Source organism: Hemitrygon akajei, chromosome 3 (genome assembly GCF_048418815.1).
Source record: "Hemitrygon akajei chromosome 3, sHemAka1.3, whole genome shotgun sequence".
Lineage (NCBI taxonomy): Eukaryota > Metazoa > Chordata > Chondrichthyes > Myliobatiformes > Dasyatidae > Hemitrygon > Hemitrygon akajei.
Window position 1 is genome coordinate 27,189,792 of NC_133126.1, and position 18,780 is coordinate 27,208,571.

At 43.9% G+C, this 18,780-nt stretch overlaps 1 protein-coding gene across 3 annotated transcripts in view; it reads right to left on the reverse strand.

Moving 5' to 3' along the window:
- ccdc88c (coiled-coil domain containing 88C) overlaps positions 1 to 18,780 on the reverse strand; it is a 240,256-nt gene that overhangs the window by 191,482 nt on the left and 29,994 nt on the right. For all 3 annotated transcript variants that reach the window (XM_073039398.1, XM_073039399.1, XM_073039400.1), the window contains one exon: positions 16,988 to 17,096. In XM_073039398.1, the coding sequence (XP_072895499.1) occupies positions 16,988 to 17,096 (109 nt within the window). The remainder of the gene's footprint in view (positions 1 to 16,987; positions 17,097 to 18,780) is intronic.

Consider the following 18,780-nt stretch of genomic DNA (forward strand, 5'->3'; position numbering starts at 1 on the left):
AAGCTTTTGCCTAAAGGAAAGGGGGAGAAGGCAGGATACTCAGGACACATGGGGCATGTACACATGGGGATTATACTGAGGCAGTGAGAAGTGTAGATAGTCTGTGGAGGGAAGGTTGGGTCCAGTGACGTACTGAGCTGTGCCCATATTGAAAGGCCTACGTTATGTTTTGTAACTGCAAATACTAATCAAATTAAAAAGTACAGGAGCCTGTGAAAATGTGTCTACTATGTTGTACTTTGGTGAAGCACTCACCTATGATGTGGTGGCATAATGACCTACGCCATTTATGTACTTTTACATATAACCCATAATAAATTATGTAAACAACAAAGAATGCTTAATCAAACATTATATTTACAATATTACTCAAATATTACTTAAATATTAAATACATAAACTATAACTCAATATAGAATCCATCTGAACTATATATATATATATATATATATATATATATATAACACAACTACTATATTGATATCCACAGCATAGTAAATTTTAAATTGTCCCATTCAGGCCTAAAGATTTACTTGCTGTGGAGGATTTCTTACTCTTGCAGGGTAACGTCTTTCCTGATGGAGGGGGGCAGTGGGGTTCACTCTGCTTAGCAGGAGAAACTTGTGGCTGTGAAATAATCCCAGGCTCTGGGACCTCATCTGTGGCGGCTGAAGGAGTTGACTCTGGGGACTGCAAGGAAATGGTTCTGACAGCTCTGGAGCCTTTTATTCTCCAACAGTTGACTCTGCTCTCAACAGATTGATGCATCTTCTCCAGATGACATCAGAGACAATCTCCACCGTGTAGGAGAGTAGTCCAGTCCAGTCCTGTCCTTAATCTTTCCAAGTACTTACTTTGATCACCTCCATAGTCCCTTGCCAGGACTGCTTGTACAGGAGTGAAACATTGAACCTCCTGGCTTGAGGAGCCCTCAATTTGTCTCAGCTGTTTGTCCTGCATTCTCCCGAGACTGGGTTTGAGCAGATTCAAGCACGACTGCAAAGGGCAACCCAGCAACAGCACCAATGGTAAGTTACTGGTTGTGGAATGTGCCACATTGTGATATGTACAGAGGAATTAAGTGAGCTTCAGATACAATGTTAGTCTAGTGTGTTCTGCTGACAAGTGTGTTCTTTAGACTCAAGACAAACCTTTCCACCAAGCCATTTGTAGGTGTGTGGTATGGTTTAGATGTAATATGTCTTATTCCATTCACTTTCAGGAATGAGTGAAACTGTCCCGCAACAAACTGTGGTCCATTTTCACTGACCAAGTGTTCTGGAACGCCAGTCCTTGAGAAGAGGCTTCTCAACACATCAGCAGTGTGCACACTGTAGTGGAGGTTATTGGGATCAATTCTCACCACATTGTAACTGCATCCACTACAACCAAAATCCACAAGAATCCTCTGCCAGTGAAATGCAGGCCATTCCCAAGGACGGAGAGGTACTTTTCTTGGCATCTTCTGGACTTGTTGGCATTCCGAATAGTACATGGCAAGCTGTTCGATCTGCTGATCTATCGCAGGCCACCAGACAAACCTTCAAGCTATACTTTCTTTTTGGCCATGCCAAGATGACCAGCATGTAGCTCAACCAACACCTTCGCCCTCAGCGTGGATGGTACAACTCTCAATCCCCATCAAGGGCAGGTTCATCCTGGTGCTGGTACAAATGGGTGAAGTGAAATTTCTGCTGCATATTCCAGCCACTTAGGGTGGCCATGTAGACCTGAGAGTGTGGGGTCTTCTCTGGTTTCCCTATGGACCATCTTTGTCGTAATGGCGATTTGCATTAAGGAGAATACAACAAGAGGAGTGTCCTCTTTTGTAAATTTTTCCAGTATTTCCTTTTCCAAGGGCAAATGGGAAAATCATCAGCATTTCCATGATTAGTTGATCTCTTGAATTCAATCTTATAACTGTTCTCCAAGCAGCAGAGCCCATCTCTGTATTCACGCTGCTGCTGTTAGTGGAACATCCTTCTGCAGATTGAAACTGAACACTACTGGTTTATAGGAAAGATATCAATAAATATCAATAAATTAGAGAGAGTGCAGAGACGATTTACTAGGATGTTAACTGGGTTTCAGCACTTAAGTTACAGAGAAAGGTTGAACAAGTTAGGTATCTATTCATTGGAGCGTAGAAGGTTGAGGGGGGATTTGATCGAGGTATTTAAAATTTTGAGAGGGATAGATAGAGTTGACATGAATAGGCTGTTTCCATTGAGAGTAGGGGAGATTCAAACGAGAGGACATGATTTGAGAGTTAGGGAGCAAAAGTTTAAGGGAAACACGAGGGGGTATTTCTTTACTCAGAGAGTGATAGCTGTGTGGAATGAGCTTCCTGTAGAAGTAGTAGAGGCCAGTTCAGTTGTGTCATTTAAGGTAAAATTGGATAGGTATATGGACAGAAAAGGAGTGGAGGGTTATGGGCTGAGTGCGGGTAGGTGGGACTAGGTGAGATTAAGAGTTCGGCACGGACTAGGAGGGCCGGAATGGCCTGTTTCCGTGCTGTGATTGTTATATGGTTGAAATGTTTTACACCCAAACCAGACTCTCTGACGATCTGTGCATAATTTTTCTCTGCAGCAGTGAGGGAACATGATGCAAAGGCTATGGGGCGTTCACTTCCATCTCTCATAACATGGGACATGACTACACCTACATCATAAGGAAAGGTGTCACTGGATGATGTGGATCACAATGACGTCACCATTTCCTTTGCCTTTTGGAAAGCCGCCTCAGATTGCTTTGACCATTGCCATTTCTTCCCGATCTGTAGTAATGAGTTCAAGGGTTGGAGCACAGTAACCAGGTTTGGCAGGAAACTAATTGATAAATCCTAAAAGGATCACAACTGTGACTTGTCGTTTGGCTTTGGGGCATCCACGCACTGCTTGAATGGTGGATAGATCTCCCATCAAGTTCCAGTTATCTCAGGCAATCACAGCCCCATGATGCTGGCCGTCCTGTTTTTACCATATACAAGCCCATATACCATATATTCGCACAGGATCTATCTTTCCTCTAGTACAAGTTCTTAGTTGGATATCTGCAGGCTTCAGTTCATTGTCTTTGAAATGCCATTCAAACTAATTTTATGGAACGACTGAAACAGCCGAACCAGTGTTCATTCAATTTTAATTCATTTGCATGCACTTCTGGTGTAAGCCATATTGCTCGTCTCTTGTTAGTTTTCACATTGTAAGACTCAAGGCTACCTATTCATGTGTCATTCTCATCACTAGAGTTTTCATCAACGGATTAGCGCTCTTTTTGAAACTGCAACTTGACTTTTTTCCCCCTCTTCCCTGTACAGTCCATTTATTTCTGTCTACCTGAGATGCTCTCTCTATGTGTCCTACTTCATGGCACTTTTCACAAGCTTTGCCTTTAAACCTGCATTGGTCTGGTGTATGGACCTGACAGAGGAAGACCACAGCGATCAGGTCTCTGGCACAGAGCCTGGTTCCGTCGTGCAGAATGGAGAGAGGAAGATGAGGAATGCGGTAGTCATAGGGGATTCAATAGTGAGGGGAACAGAAAGGATGTTATGTCAGGCTGATAATGATACCCACATGGTGTGTTGCCTCCCAGGTCCCAGGGTACGGGATGTCTTGGATCAGGTATTCTGAAAGGAGAGTGTGAATAGTCAGAAGTCTTGGTACACGTTGGTACCAATGACATGGGTAGAAAAAGGGAGAAGGGCCTCAAGAGAAAAACTGGACTTCCAGGGTAGTAATCTCAGGATTACTGCCTGTGCCATATGCTAACGAACGCAAGAATACCATGATCAGACATATTAATGCTTGGCTGAGAGACTGGTGTAGGGGACAGGGCTTCGGGTTCCTGGATCACTGGGGCCTCTTCTGGGGGAGGTACGACCTGTACAAAAAGGACGGGTTACACCTGAACCCAAAGGGGTCCAATATCCTAGCAGGCAGGTTTAATAGAGCTGTTAGGGAGGGTTTAAACTAATCTGCCAGGGAGATGGGAACTGGAGTGATAGGGCTGAAGGTGGGGAAAACAGGAATAAATCAAAGATAGCGTGCAACAGAGATGATAGAAAGGACAGGCAGGAAATGAGGCATAATCACAGCCAGTGGGATGATTTACAGGGCAATAGAGGCATGGTGCAGTTAAAACAGAAAGCAACAAATACTGGACTGAAAATGTTCTATTTGAATGCATGCAGCATAAGAAATAAAATGGACAATCTTGAAATTCAGCTACAGATTGGCAAGTATGATGTTGTGGCCATCTTTGAAACTTGGCTAAAGGATGGCTGCCATTGGGAGCTGCGTGTATTGGAAAGATAGGTTAGTAGGCAGAGGGGGTAGTGTGGCCTTGTGTATAAGAAATAGTATTAAATCATTAGAAAAAGATGACATAGGATCGGAAGGTGTAGAGTCTCTATGGGTTGGGTTAAGAAATGGCAAGGGTAAAAGGACCTTAATGGCAATTGTATACAGGCCTCCAAACAGCAGCCAGGATGTGGATTACAAATTACAGCAGGAGATAGAAAAGACCTGTCAGAAAGGTAATGTCATGATAATCATTGGGGGTTTTAGTATGAAAGTGGATTGGGAAAACCAGGCCAGTACTGGACCTCAAAAGAGAATTTGTAGGAAGTCTAAGGGATAGCTTTTTAGAACAGCTTGTTATTGAGCCCACAAGGGGATTGGCTGTGCTGGATTGGGTGTTGTGCAATGATACGGAGGTGATAAGAGAACTTAAGGTTAAGGAACCCTTAGGGAACAGTGATCACAATACAATCGAGTTCACTTTGGAATTTGAGGAGAGTATTTCAGTGGAAGAAAGGAAATTTCAATGGCATGAGAGGGGAGCTGGCCAAGTTCGACTGGAAAGGGACACTAGCAGGAAGGACAGCAGAGCAGCAATGGCTGGAGTTTCTGCAAAAAATGAGGGAAGTGGAAGACAGACATATTCCAAACAAGAAGAAATTTTCAAATGGAAGAAGGACTGACAAGTGAAGTCAGTCAAGCAAAAAGAAAAAGAGAGGGCATACAAGGAAGCCAAAGCCAGTGGGAAGATAAAGGATTGGGAATCTTATAAAAACTTCCAGAAGGAAACTAAGGTGGTCATTAGGGAGGAAAAGATTGATTATGAAAGGAAGCTGGCGACTAATATCAAAGAAGATACTGAAGGCTTTTTTAAGTATACAAGGGGTAAAAGAGAGTTGAACATAGATATAGGACCAAAAGAAAACGACACTGGACATATTGTAATGAGAAATGCAGAGACGGCAGAGGAACTGAATGCATATTTTGCATCAGTCTTCACAGTGGAAGACATCTGCAGTATAGAGTGAAGTATGCGCAGTGAAAATTACAACTGAGAAGGTGCTCAGGAAGCTTAATGGTCTGAGGGTGGATAAATCTCCTGGACCTGATGGAATGCACCCTTGGGTTCTGAAGGAAGTAGCTGGAGAGATTGCAGAGGTATTAACAATGATCTTTCAAGAATCGATAGATTCTGGCATTGTACCGGATGACTGGAAAATTGCAAATGTTATTCTGCTATTTAAGAAGGGCAGGAGGCAACAGAAAAAAATCTATAGACCTGTAAGCCTGACATCAGTGGTTGGGAAGTTGTTGGAATCAATTGTTAGGGATGAGATTACGGAGTACCTGGAGGCACATGACAAGATAGGCCAAAGCCAGCATGGTTTCCTGAAAGGAAGATCCTGCCTGACTAACCTACTGCAATTTTCTGAGGAAATTACAAACAGGGTAGACAAAGGAGATGCAGCAGATCTGGTATACTTGGATCTTCAGAAGGCCTTTGACAAAGTGCCACACATGAGGCTGCTTAGCAAGATAAGATCCCAAGGAATTACAGGGGAATTACTAGCATGGGTGGAGCATTGGCTGATCGGCAGAAAACAGAGAGTGGGAATAAAGGGAACCTATTCTGGCTGGCTGCCAGTTACCAATGGTGTTCCAGAGGGGTCGGTGTTGGGACCACCGCTTTTTACAATGTATGTCAATTAATTGGACTATGGGATTAATGGATTTGTGGCTAAATTTGTCAATGATACAAAGATATGGGTAGGAGCGGGTAGTGTTGAAGAAACAGAGAGCCTGCAGACAGACTTAGATAGTTTAGGGGAATGGGCAAAGAAGTGGCAAATGAAATACAATGTTGGAAAGTGTATGGTCATGCACTTTGGTGGAAGAAATAAATGGGCAGACTGTTACTTAGATGGGGAGAGAATTCAAAATGCAGAGATGCAAAGGGATTTGGGAGTCCTTGTACAGGATACCCTAAAGGTTAACCTCCAGGCTGAGTCAGTGGTGAAGAAGGCAAATGCAATGTTGGCATTCATTTATAAAGGTATCGAATATAAGAGCAGGGATGTGATGTTGAGGCTCTATAAGGCATTTGTGAGACCACACTTGGAGAATTGTGTGTAGTTTTGGGCTCCTTATCTTGGAAAGGATATACTGACATTGGAGAGGGTTCAGAGAAGATTCACAAGAATAATTCCAGGAATGAAAGGGTTACCGTATAAGAAACATCTGGCAGCTCTTGGTCTGTATTCCCTGGAGTTCAGGAGAATGAGGGGGGATCTCATAGAAACATTCTGAAGGTTAAAAGACCTGAACAGATTAGATTTGACAAAGTTATTTCACATGGTAGGGGAGTCTAGGACAAGAGGGCACGACTTCAGGATTGAAAGACGTCCATTTAGAGCAGAGATGTGGAGAAATTACTTTAGTTAGAGAGTAAATCTGTGGAATCAGCAGCTGTGGAGGCCAAGTCATTGGGTGCATTGAAGGCAGAGATAGATAGGTTCTTGATTCGCCAGGGCATCAAAGGGTATGGGGATGACTGGAAGAATTGGATCAGCCCATGATTGGATGGCAGAGCAGACTTGATGGGCTGAATGGCCTACTTCTGCTCCTTTATCTTTTGGTCTTATGGTATGTCAGCCCTTGCCACAATGGTAACACAATTTGTTCAGCCAGGAAGGTTACTGTTTAGATGTTGCAATTTTGTTCACGTTCACTTTAATTACTGACTGCAACTCAAGAACATCGCTGGCTGCTAGTCCACTGATACAGCGATTTCAACTGCTCTTTTAAATGTGACTTGTGCTTCAGTTAGGAACAGTTTTAGAATGCTTTCTTGTAAAATTCCACAGGCTAAACAATCTCTCAGCGCTACATTAAGCCCACTACTGAATGATAACATTCACACAATTTCTTCAATTCAACCACGTAAGCTCAAATGGACTCCCCTGCCTTTTGATTCCGCTTAGGAAACCTAAAATTTCTGCAATCAACAATGCTGTTTTGTTCTAAATGGACTCACTTTCAAGGACTCTTCACCTCATGTTCTTGATATTTATTGCTTCTTTATTAATTATTATTATTTATTTTTGTATTTGAACACTTTGCTGTCTTTTGCACACTGGTGATTGCCCAAATTGGTGCGGTCTTCCGTTGATTCGATTATGCTTATTATTCTATTATGGATTTATTGAGTATGCCTGCAAGAAAATGAATCTCAGGGTTGCATATGGTGACATATATGTACAGGCAGTCCCCGGGTTACGTACGAGTTCCGTTCCTGAGTCCGTCTTTAAGTCGGATTTGTACACAAGACGGAACAGTACATTCGGTATTATTTAGCGTCAGATAGTCAAACATTTGTCTTAGTATATAGTATATATTTTACCTTTCTATGCATATAAAACACTTAAGAAACGTATGTATTCCAATAATTAAACCACTGCATTGCTTAGTAATAATTGTAGCTTTCATCGGGGCAGGGCCTTTCACATGCTCCATTATTCTCACTTTATCCTTTAAAAATGTTCCGATCGTTGACGGACTGTAGCCTAACACTTTTCCAACGACTGATGGCATTTCACCTCTTTCCATACGCTTTATTATTTCCACTTTATTTTCAATCGCAATCACTTCCCATCAATGGAACAGGAACACTGCGGGCGGCGGGTCCCAACCTCTGCCGGCTCACGAGGTCTGCTGGGTCCTAAGGACCACCGCACTGAGACAGGCTAAATGGGACAAGTGGGGGCTGTGTTGGGTTTGGGTATTTGATCCTCCACAATATACCACGTGGGAATTTAAACTGGAGGTGGCAGTGTTTTTTTTTAATGAGGTCGAGTTGCAAGCTCGACATCAACCCAGCACAGATGGTACGGGAGTCACTGGATCGACATCAACCCGGCACGGGAGCGGTCTGTCACTGGATCAAACTCGCGAACCTCCGTTCTCCAGCCTGGTGCTGATCTCACTGCGCCACCAGACAACAGGAACGGGGGGGGGGGGGATCAGGGTGAATCTTACTAAGAAAAATTTAAGCCAAATATAAAGTTAAACACGCAACACAGTGTCAACGGCAACGACTTAAAATGGCAGACGGCAATCTCCTTCCTCGGTTTGTAAGTACGAGTTGTCTGTAAGTCGGACGTTCATAACTCGGGGACTACCTGTACGTTGATAATCTGTGAATTGATGGGCCCCTGGTCTGATTCTGCTCTGATGTTTTTGGACTTGAATCTGAACTGTACCTCAGCAGTGGAATACTGCATCCCACCTCTTGCACTACCATCGACTTGTCTCTACTTGATCATGGGTCTGAGGGGATTTGGTATGTCACTACAGACTCCAGCAAAATTCTACAGATGAAGAGCATTCTGACCAGTTATATCGCCATCTGGTATGAAGGGGGGCAATGGACAGGCAATGGGGGGGAAAAAAGGAGGTCTCAATATCACCAAGACCAAGGAGATGGTGGTGGACTTTAGGAGACCTAGGCCTCATATGGAGCCAGTGATCATTAATGGAGAATGTGTGGAGCAGGTTAAGACCTACAAGTATCTGGGAGTACAGTTAGACGAGAAGCTAGACTGGACTGCCAACACAGATGCTTTGTGCAGGAAGGCACAGAGTCGACTGTACTTCCTTAGAAGGTTGGCGTCATTCAATGTCTGTAGTGAGATGCTGAAGATGTTCTATAGGTCAGTTGTGGAGAGCGCCCTCTTCTTTGTGGTGGCGTGTTGGGGAGGCAGCATTAAGAAGAGGGACGCCTCACGTCTTAATAAGCTGGTAAGGAAGGCGGGCTCTGTCGTGGGCAAAGTACTGGAGAGTATAACATTGGTAGCTGAGCGAAGGGCGCTGAGTAGGCTACGGTCAATTATGGAAAACCCTGAACATCCTCTACATAGCACCATCCAGAGACAGAGAAGCAGCTCAGCGACAGGTTGCTATCGATGCAATGCTCCTCAGACAGGATGAAGAGGTCAATACTCCCCAATGCCATTAGGCTTTACAATTCAACCGCCAGGAGTAAGATATGTTAAAGTGCCGGGGTTGATTGTATTTAATGTATCTAAGTAAACTACTTAAGAACTTTTTAAAAGCTATTATTAATGCTTTTTAAGAGAGTGATTTAGATGCATATCATATTTTTACTGAGTTAAGTATTGTATGTAATTAGTTTTGCTAAAACAAGTGTATGGGACATTGGAAAAAATGTTGAATTTCCCCATGGGGATGAATAAAGTATCTATCTATCTATCTATCTAAATTCAGCCAGCTCCATCATGGGCACTAGCCTCCCCACCATCAAGGTCAACTTCAAAAGGCAATACCTCAAAATGGTGGCATCCGTCATTAAGGACCCCCACCACCCAGGACACCTCCTTTTCTCAATGCTATCAGAGGAACTGCAGGAGGCTGAAGACACACACGCTCAACATTTTAATAATAGCTTCTTCCCCTCCACCATCAAGCTTCTGCATGAACACCATCTCACTCTTTTAATTTGTTGTATAGTTTATGTATCGCATTGTACTGCTGCTGCACAACAACAATTTTCACAGCATATTTTAGTGATCGCAAACCTGACTCTGATTTCTGAAATTCATTACCATTTCTTTAAACTTGCAAGCGAGAACCTGACTGACCCCAAAGAGCAGGTTTTGTGAGTGGTTAGTGAGTGTGAATCCAGCAGGACTTATCACTTGGTGGTGTGAATCACTGGCTATCACCATTGCTGGGTTCTGCTGCAAAGCATGTGTAAAACATTTCCTTTCACAAGAATAACGCAAGGAAGACAGACCTTAACGAGCTGAGGGTCAGTTGTTATCAGTTACCATAGCCTGTACCAACTATGCTGCTAATCTGGCCAAACTGCAAACCGATTCTCTTCACTCCAAACAGCTTTAACACTGATTTCAAAAGGCAATATGAGTGTTGACCCCAAGAAAATGGCCACAAAAGCAGTTGGATTATAAAACCCATCAACTTTCTGATGGGGAGATGACTCAACAAGAGAGTAAAGAGAGCTTTTGCCACATTGGCTTTTATAAATCAATGTGTTCAGTACAGGAGTTGAGATATTAAGTTGGAGTACAAGACATTTCTGAAATTTGGAGTATTGTGTGCAGTTCTGGTCACCTACCTACAGAAAATATACCAGTAAGTTTGAAAGAGCACAGAAAATTTTTTTAAAGGATGTCGCTGGGAACTGAGAACCCAAAGTTTAGGGAAAGGCTGAATAGGTTATGATTTTATTCTCTGGAGCATAGGAGAATGAGGGAAGAGTTGATAGAGGTATACAAAATTATGAGGGGTATGGATAGGGTAAATGCAGGTACCAGGGACCAGGCACAATAACATTTCAGCATAGACTAGATGGCCCAAAAGGCCTGTTGCTGTGTGTGCAGCGCTCTACAACTCTGTATAACTAGCTCACCATCCTCCCCAGCAGAAAACCCGCTGTTTTCACCACATGACTCAGCAAACACCCTGCATTTAAATGCAATTAGAAAGAAAGCCTCTACTTCATTAGAAGTTTGCAAAGATTCAGCATAACATCCAAAACTTAGACTAACTTCTACAGATGTGCGGTGGAGAATATATTGACTGGTTTCATCACAGCCTGCTATGGAAACACCAAATCCCTTGAATGGATACAGCCCAGTACATCGCAGGTAAAGGCACTCCCACCATTGAGCACAACTACATGGAGTGCTATCGCAGGAAAGCAGCATCCATCATCAGGGACCTCCACCACCGAAACCACACTCTTATTCTCGCTGCTACCATCAGGAAGAAGGTACAGGAGCATCAGGGCTCACACCACCAGGTACCGGAACAGTCATTACCCCTCAACCATCAGGCTCTTGAACCAATGGGGATAACTTCACTCACCCCCATCACTGAACTATTCCCACAACCTATGGGCTCAGCTTAAAGGACTCTTCATCTCATTTTCTTGATATTTATTGCTTATTTATTTATTTTTTCTCTCATATTTGTGAAGTTTGTTGTCCTTTGCACATTGGTTATTTGTCTCCACTATTGGATGCAGTTCTCCATTGATTCTGTTACCTGTTTATTGAGTATGCCTGCAACAAATGAATCTCAGGGTTGTATATGGTGACATATATGTACTTTGCCAATAAATTTACTGTGAACTTCGGGGGAAAATAGAGGCCCAGTAAAAGCTTCTCAGCTCATTAGCATATGTTTACAGGGTAAATGGCATGAGCCACAAATGGTTTAAACATCTCAGTCAAACTCTGCTTCTGAGAGATCTATTACACAGGAAGTTGATGTGAAATGACTAAATCCCTTCTCACTTTTGAAGGTGGAACATAATCTGGGTTTCACAGCAGAAGAGGATAAAGCAGAAACGCTGCCAGCTGAATATCTCACGAGAGAGGAGGACAGAACCAGCCTTTATTACAGAAACCAGCCTCTCCTCCACGGACGCCGTCTATACTTCTCGCTGCCTCAGAAAATCAGTCAACATAAAAGGCCCCACCTACCCCCTCTTCTCTCCCCAGAAACACAGGAGCACAAGGAGAGATTTGATAAAGGGCTTGTTTCTGTGCTGTAATGCTGTCTGACTTTGAGCTTTGCCAGGATTTTCTGCATCTTGCTTAAACTAGTAATGTTGATTTTGTTTATTCCTTCAAAGAATCTGACGTCAACTCAATTAATTCTTTAAACCTCAGATCAATAGTTGATCTAGACACAAGTGAGAAAGAGCACAAATCCCAAGGAGGACAAATGGAGTTGTGGTCCAGATCGGCTTTATAATCTTACTGAAAATAATAGGTATAATGTTCAAAAGGCACCTGGACAGGAACTTGGAGAGGTTTAGAGCGATACGGGCCAAATAATCTTATGATCTTGCACTTTATCATTTACCTACATTGCAGCTTTTTGATAGTTTTTAGCAACTGGGTATATTGTGCTTGATCTTCTCATCAAAACAAAAACTGCTCGCTGTCTCAGTAAAACAGTCAACATAATCAAGAGCCCCACACATCCGGGGCATTCTCTCTCCTCCCCTCAGGCATAGGTACAAAATCCAAAAGCAAGTACTCTTGGACGGGCTTGTATGGTAAGATGGGATCTTGACCTCACAATCTACTTCACTGTTATCTTGCACTTTATCATTTAACTGCAATGCACTTTTTCAGCAGCTGTTACACTTTAATCTGCACTGTGTAATGATTGGATCTGTACAAACATTATGCACAGTAAGACGAGATTTTCATTTTATCTTGTTACATAGGATAATAATAAACCAATACCAATGTGGGCAAACAGAACAGCCCGGATGGGATGTTAGTTGGCATGGACTAGATGGGCTGAAAGGCTTGTTTCCATGCTGTATGATTCTGACTTTATAGGAAGAGTTCTGTAAGGTGAGTAGGAACAAGAGCTTTGAAGGTAATTCCTTGTTATGACATTGGTCTCCAGCTGGAAAGGTTGGAAGATGTGAACCTTCAGAGGATGGAAAACTAGTCTTAATTGTGAACGGAAACGTTTATCCCTGATAAACTTGGTAACCCACAAATGCTGAGTTAACTGTGGCACTGAACCCAGTGGAATTCACTGAAGTGGAATAAACTCCAAAGCTCTTCGATGTGAGATCTCCGGGCCAGCATGCATGGGCCGAGTCGATCTCTTTACTCCAATTATGTGGCTACAGCTGTCTGCACTGAGGAAGAGGCATGCCAAGCAGTCAACACAGCCACTAACAAACCAGAAGCAGCAATTTCCTGCAAACAACAGTTTCATAATAGAAGCATCAGTCTCATTATAGACTTCCAGAATGCAAATAAGCCATTTAAGCGGCCTGCCACTTGGAGCGATGGTAAACACTGAGGCTCTGTTACTTCCTATTGACTATCCAGTTACTTGTGCCCAGCCCCATGAGGATATCATCACAGTCATTCTACTACACTGTGCACCTTCAGAAAACAAGACCAGCGTTTCAGTAACATTTCCCAGACTCAACAACACAAAAATGCTCTACAAATATAATTACTCCTTTTTGAGGTGTGATCACCACTGAACATCGACTTCTCCAACTCCCAGTAATTTCTTCCCCTCCTCCCCTTCTCTCTTTTTCCATTCCCCATTCAGGCTACCCTTCTCCCCACATCTTCTCTTCTCCTCACCTGCCCATCACCGCCCTTCTAGTTCCCCCCCTCCTCTTTCTCCAATGGTTCACTCTCCTCGCCCATCAGATTCCTCCTTCTTCAGCCCTTTACCACTTCCACCTATCAGCTGACGGCTTCTGACTTCATCCCCCATCCCTCCGCTATCCACCCACCTTCCCTCTCACTGGTGTCACTATAAGATATAGGAGCAGAATTGGGCCATTTGGCCCATCAAGTCTGCTCCACCATTTCATCATGGCTGATCCAATTTTACTCTCAGCCCTGGAGGGTCCTGGAGGAATGTCGTTTCATTTTTACTGTGTACTGTACCAGCAGTTTATGGTCGAAATGACAATAAACTTGACTTGACTCCTGCCTTTGCCCCGAATCCCTTCATACCCTGACCAATCAAGAATCTATCAACTTATCACCTCTCAGCTTCTTACTTCATCCTTCTCCCCCACCCACCCACCTTTCCTCCTTCACCTGGTCTTGCGTATCACCTAAAATTCAGGAGGAACACAGCAAGTCATGCAACATCTATGGAGGAGAATAAAAAGTCGATGTTTCAGGCCAAGACCCTTCATCAGGTGCTTATGATTTGCTGCTCCATTGCAGAGTCTCTTTGAATTCTGCCTGACCTGCTGAGTTCCTCCAGTGTTTTGTGTGTGATTGTTTTATTGTTCATTTTCCACACTTACAAATTCTGGATAATTCATGCCAATTTAAGTTTACATTAGCTTATATTTGTCCTCATCGTGTAATCCACTGTGCTGCTGCAGTAAGTTAACTTTAATAGCATTTATACCCTGTATATATCCACCTATGACAACAATAAACCTGAACATGTTCAGGCTTTATTTCAAATATCCAGAGGAAAATGTGCCCCAGGACTCTCAGCAACACACACCACGGTACGTGGGCGGTACAGTACAGTAGCAGGTCAGGCCATTCCGGAGTCCAGAGTTCAATTCCAGCACCGTTCTGTAAGGAGCCCCTGTACGTCCTCCCCGTGGAATGCATGTGTTTTCCCCAGATGCTCCGGTTTCCACCCACAATCCAAAGACCTACCACACAGGTCAATTGGTCATTGTAAATTGTCCCGTGATTAGCTTAGGGTTAATTAGGGTTGTGGGGTTGCTGGGGCAGCAAAGGTCAAAGGGCTCGAAGGGCCTAGTCCACGCTGTATCGCTAAATAAAAATACCACAACAATGAAGCAACAACTCAGGCTACTTCCCGAACTCCCACAATTATTCCCTCAGGGGGTTCTTTCTTGACTGCTTGCTTCAACACTAATGGTCCTGACTCAGACCTGGTTTTATCCAACACAAGGCACAGTATCTGACAAGAGATCCTCCAGATGCTGGAAATCCAGAGCAACACACATGGAGTGCTGAAGGGACTCAGCTGGTCAAGCAGCACCTATGGAGGTGAGGAAACATTGGGCTGTTTAGGCCGAGACCCTTCATCAGGACTGGAAAGGAAGGGGGAAGAAGCCTGAATAAGGTGGTGGGTGGGAAAGGAACACAAGCTGGCAGATGATAGTTGAGACTGAGTACGGGGGAAGGTGGTTGGGTGGGGGACAGGGATGGAGTAAGAAGCTGCAAGGTGATAGGTGGAAAAGGTAAAGGGGTGAAAAGGAGAAATATGAGAGAAGAGAGTGGACCTTGGGAGAAAGGGAAAGAGGAGAGACACCAGAGGAGGCAATGAACAGGTGAGAAGAGAACCAGAATGGGGAATGGAAAAAGAGACAAGGGAGAGGGGGTTGAAGTTACTAGAAAAAGGAGAAATCGATGCCCACCCAGATGGAATTAGAGGTGCTGCTCCTCCAGCCTGAGTAGAGTAAGTAACTGACAATTGATGCTGAGCAACAAAGATGCCAGCATGAGCCCCATGTGAAAACAGAGTCCTCATGCCTGAGGGTTTTGGCCAGCAAGTCTATTCTACACCTCATGACAACATGCAAGGGCGATGAAGACTAAACAGAAGATATACAAGGTCTCTCCCCATAGTCTACACTCTGGAGAACTGCAAATCCCTCATTCAGTTACTCCTCCTGAACTGGCTTTGCTGTTGTGTGCTGATCTTCCGCACTGGGAGAAACTTGAGACTCCAGGCTGTGCAGAAGTTGCAGGCATTGGGGAAGCAGAATTGCTGGAACATGAGCCTGGGCCTCTTATTCTCCATGGCAAGAAGTGGCCACAATTTTATATTCCCTTAGGGAAAGGAAACATGCAATGGAAATCACTCCTTTCAATAAAGTTTTAAATCTGAAGAGAGCTTAAGGTATCGCAAAGATGAGCACCCCTTTATATTCCCTTAGGGGATAGAAACTATCTCCTCACCTGCCCACCACTTGCTCTGGCCCCTCCTCCTTCCCTTTCGCCCATGGTCCACTCCTCTCTCCTAATTCAGCCCTTTCCCTTTTCCACCTATCCTCTCCTACCTTCTCACATCACTCACCCCCACCTCCCACACCCTCACCCAGTCTCACCCATCGCCTTCCAGCTTGCATTCCTTCCCCTACCCCATCTTCTTATTCTGGCCTATCCCTACCAGTGCTGATGAAAGGTCCCAGTCTGAAAAGCTGACTGTTTATTCCTCTCTATAGATGCTGTCTGACCTGCTGAGTTCCTCCAGCATTTTGTGTTTGGACTCTTGTATCTTAAGATATCTCAAAGATGGGTACATATTTCCCCTTCCCTTAGGGGAGGAAAACTGTGATGGAAATGGTGTAGAGGAAAGAAAAGCAAGGGCTAATAACTAGTAAATAAGGATGCGGGATGTGCTGCTGTGGTAACAGGGAACGGCAGACAAAGCCTAGAAGTAGAGACAGGGAATGCAGCAGCATGCAACCATTGTTGTAACTGAAAACTGGATTTATTGTTAGACCTGAGAATAATCATTTTATTTTGTAATCAGGACCTAGTCTGTAATTTGATTAAGTCATCCTGTAGTCACCATCCTGATATCAAAATGTAGTTTTACTAGTAATCTCATCAACGGAGAATACAAAAGTTGTACCAAATTCATGCTCAGATAGATGAAATTTTGGCTGGTCTCCTGGTCCGTATCAATCACCTGCTACTTTGAACACCAGCTCTGTGTGATCTTTCAGTTCACTCCTGCAGAGACATGCCTCTGTAGATAAATTTTTGTATCTTAAGGAATCTTAAGATATCTCTAAGATGGCACACATTTATATTGCCCTGGGGAGTGCTATGGAGATGTAATCACGCACATCGAGCTTCTCAAGTAACCAGTGAACTCCAGTGATATAATTTAGTCAACACACTGTACAATGTCGGATGACAAACATGGTCTGTTAAAAAAACACCAGCTCATTAAAAATAACCAGTGAATAGACACATTGAGTCTCAAAATGACGACAAGCAGCACAACAGGAAATGGTTGGGGGTTGAGAGAGATACTGTGCAAGGGTGAGTGAACAGAGAGAACTAGTATCTTCAATCTGTTCTAAAGATAAAACCACAGTAGGCAGGAAGCTGGGCGCAGCCACGTACCTGGTAGTAGTTCTTTATGTGCCTGACTAATATGGTCAGGTTCTGAATGCGCAAGTTGATGTCATTGTTGACGTGCTTGTTGACTCTCTGATTTGTTGGCCTTGGGTCTCTAAACAGGGAGGAAGAACAGAAATATCATTAAAACTCAGTTCCAACAATCTGACACTTCACTCTCCAATTCTCTCTCCACAGACACTGCCTACCTGCTCCAATAAGTGTTCCCAGCGTTCCATTCTTATTTCTTATTTTCCAACTAAGCAGATTTAGAACGCGGAACAGTATGCACGTAGCAGTTAGTGTACGCTTTACAGTGGCAGCTGGAAGACTGGGGTTCAGTTCCCGAAGCAGTCTGTACGTTTCCCCAGTGACCGCGTAGGTTTCCTCCCACGTTCCGAAGATGCACAGGTCAGGGTTAGCGGGTTGTGGGCATTAGGGTTAGGGCAATGTTGATGCTGGAAGCACGACAACACTTGAAGGCTGTGCTCGGCATATCCTCGTTGCAAACAGCGCATCACACTCTGTGCTTCAATTAGCTGTGACAAATAAATCTAATCTATATCTTAAAATTAATCTTTATAATCTTAACTGTGCACGCCGAGCACATATACATGAAACGTTGCCATAGAAAACCAGCATCCATCATCAAAGGTCCTCACCACCCAGCCCATGCTCTCTTCTTGCTGCTGCCATCAGGAAGAAGGTACAGGTACCTCAGGACTCGCACCACCAGGTTCAAGAACAGTTACTACCCCTCAGACATCAGGCTCTTGAAGAAAAGAGAGTAACTACACTCACACTATTCCTGGTGTTCCCACAACCAATGATCTCCCTCTATTGCTCTTTATTCATATCTGCATTTGCACAGTTTGTAGTTCATTGATCCTGTTTACAGTTACTGTTCTATAGATTTCCTGGAGGAAAAAGATCTCAGGGTCGTATACGTTGGCATACATGTATTCCGATAATAAATTTTATTTTGAACTTTGCACAGGAGCAAGCCCATATTGGCCCACCAAGTTGGACCAAGCAAATTGAACTAGTGATTAAGTGCCTAACTGAACTAATCCCTTCTGCCTAGACAATATCCCTCCATTCTCCACACATTCTTGCGTCTAACAGTCTCTATCACTTCTGCCTCCACCACAGCCCCTGGCAGAGCATTGCAGGGACCCACCGCTCCCTGAGTAAAATGGAACTTGCTCCATGTTTTTTGCTTTGTGAAAACCGTGAGCTCACTCCCAAAAAAAGTAAGGATGATTATAAAAACTCTGAGTAATAGAAGGGTGGACACTTTTTTTTAAAAAAAATGTGCACAGTGAACCTATAGAGACGGGGGAAGAATCCGTTTTGTCTTAAACTCAGCACGTCCGGGAGATCAACTCCCAGTGAAGCCACGGCTCTGTCAGTGTTTGCCGCTGTGTTATTCATTAACTAACACTAACGTGCCACTGTGAGTGCACGGGAGGCACAAACTCAGGAATCTAATCTCCTTTTCCCATCTGGCTTTGAAGGCGCCACATGCTAACACTGTCTCATGTTTCCTTACAACACAGTGGGAGGGCAATCAGTCAATGGCAGCTCTCAGGACACACCCATTGGTCCCATCCCCCCCCCCTCAACTATCCCTCGACAAGGTTGCATCAGCAACCTGCCAATTTAGTAATGATGCCACTCAATTGTTACGACGTGGAAAAAGTCGATCCTTCCCTCCCGCTCACGACCATCACCAAGTCACCCATCCTGTTTTCTTCAATCAATGGACAACACACACCAGTCCTCTTCGAAGGTTCAGC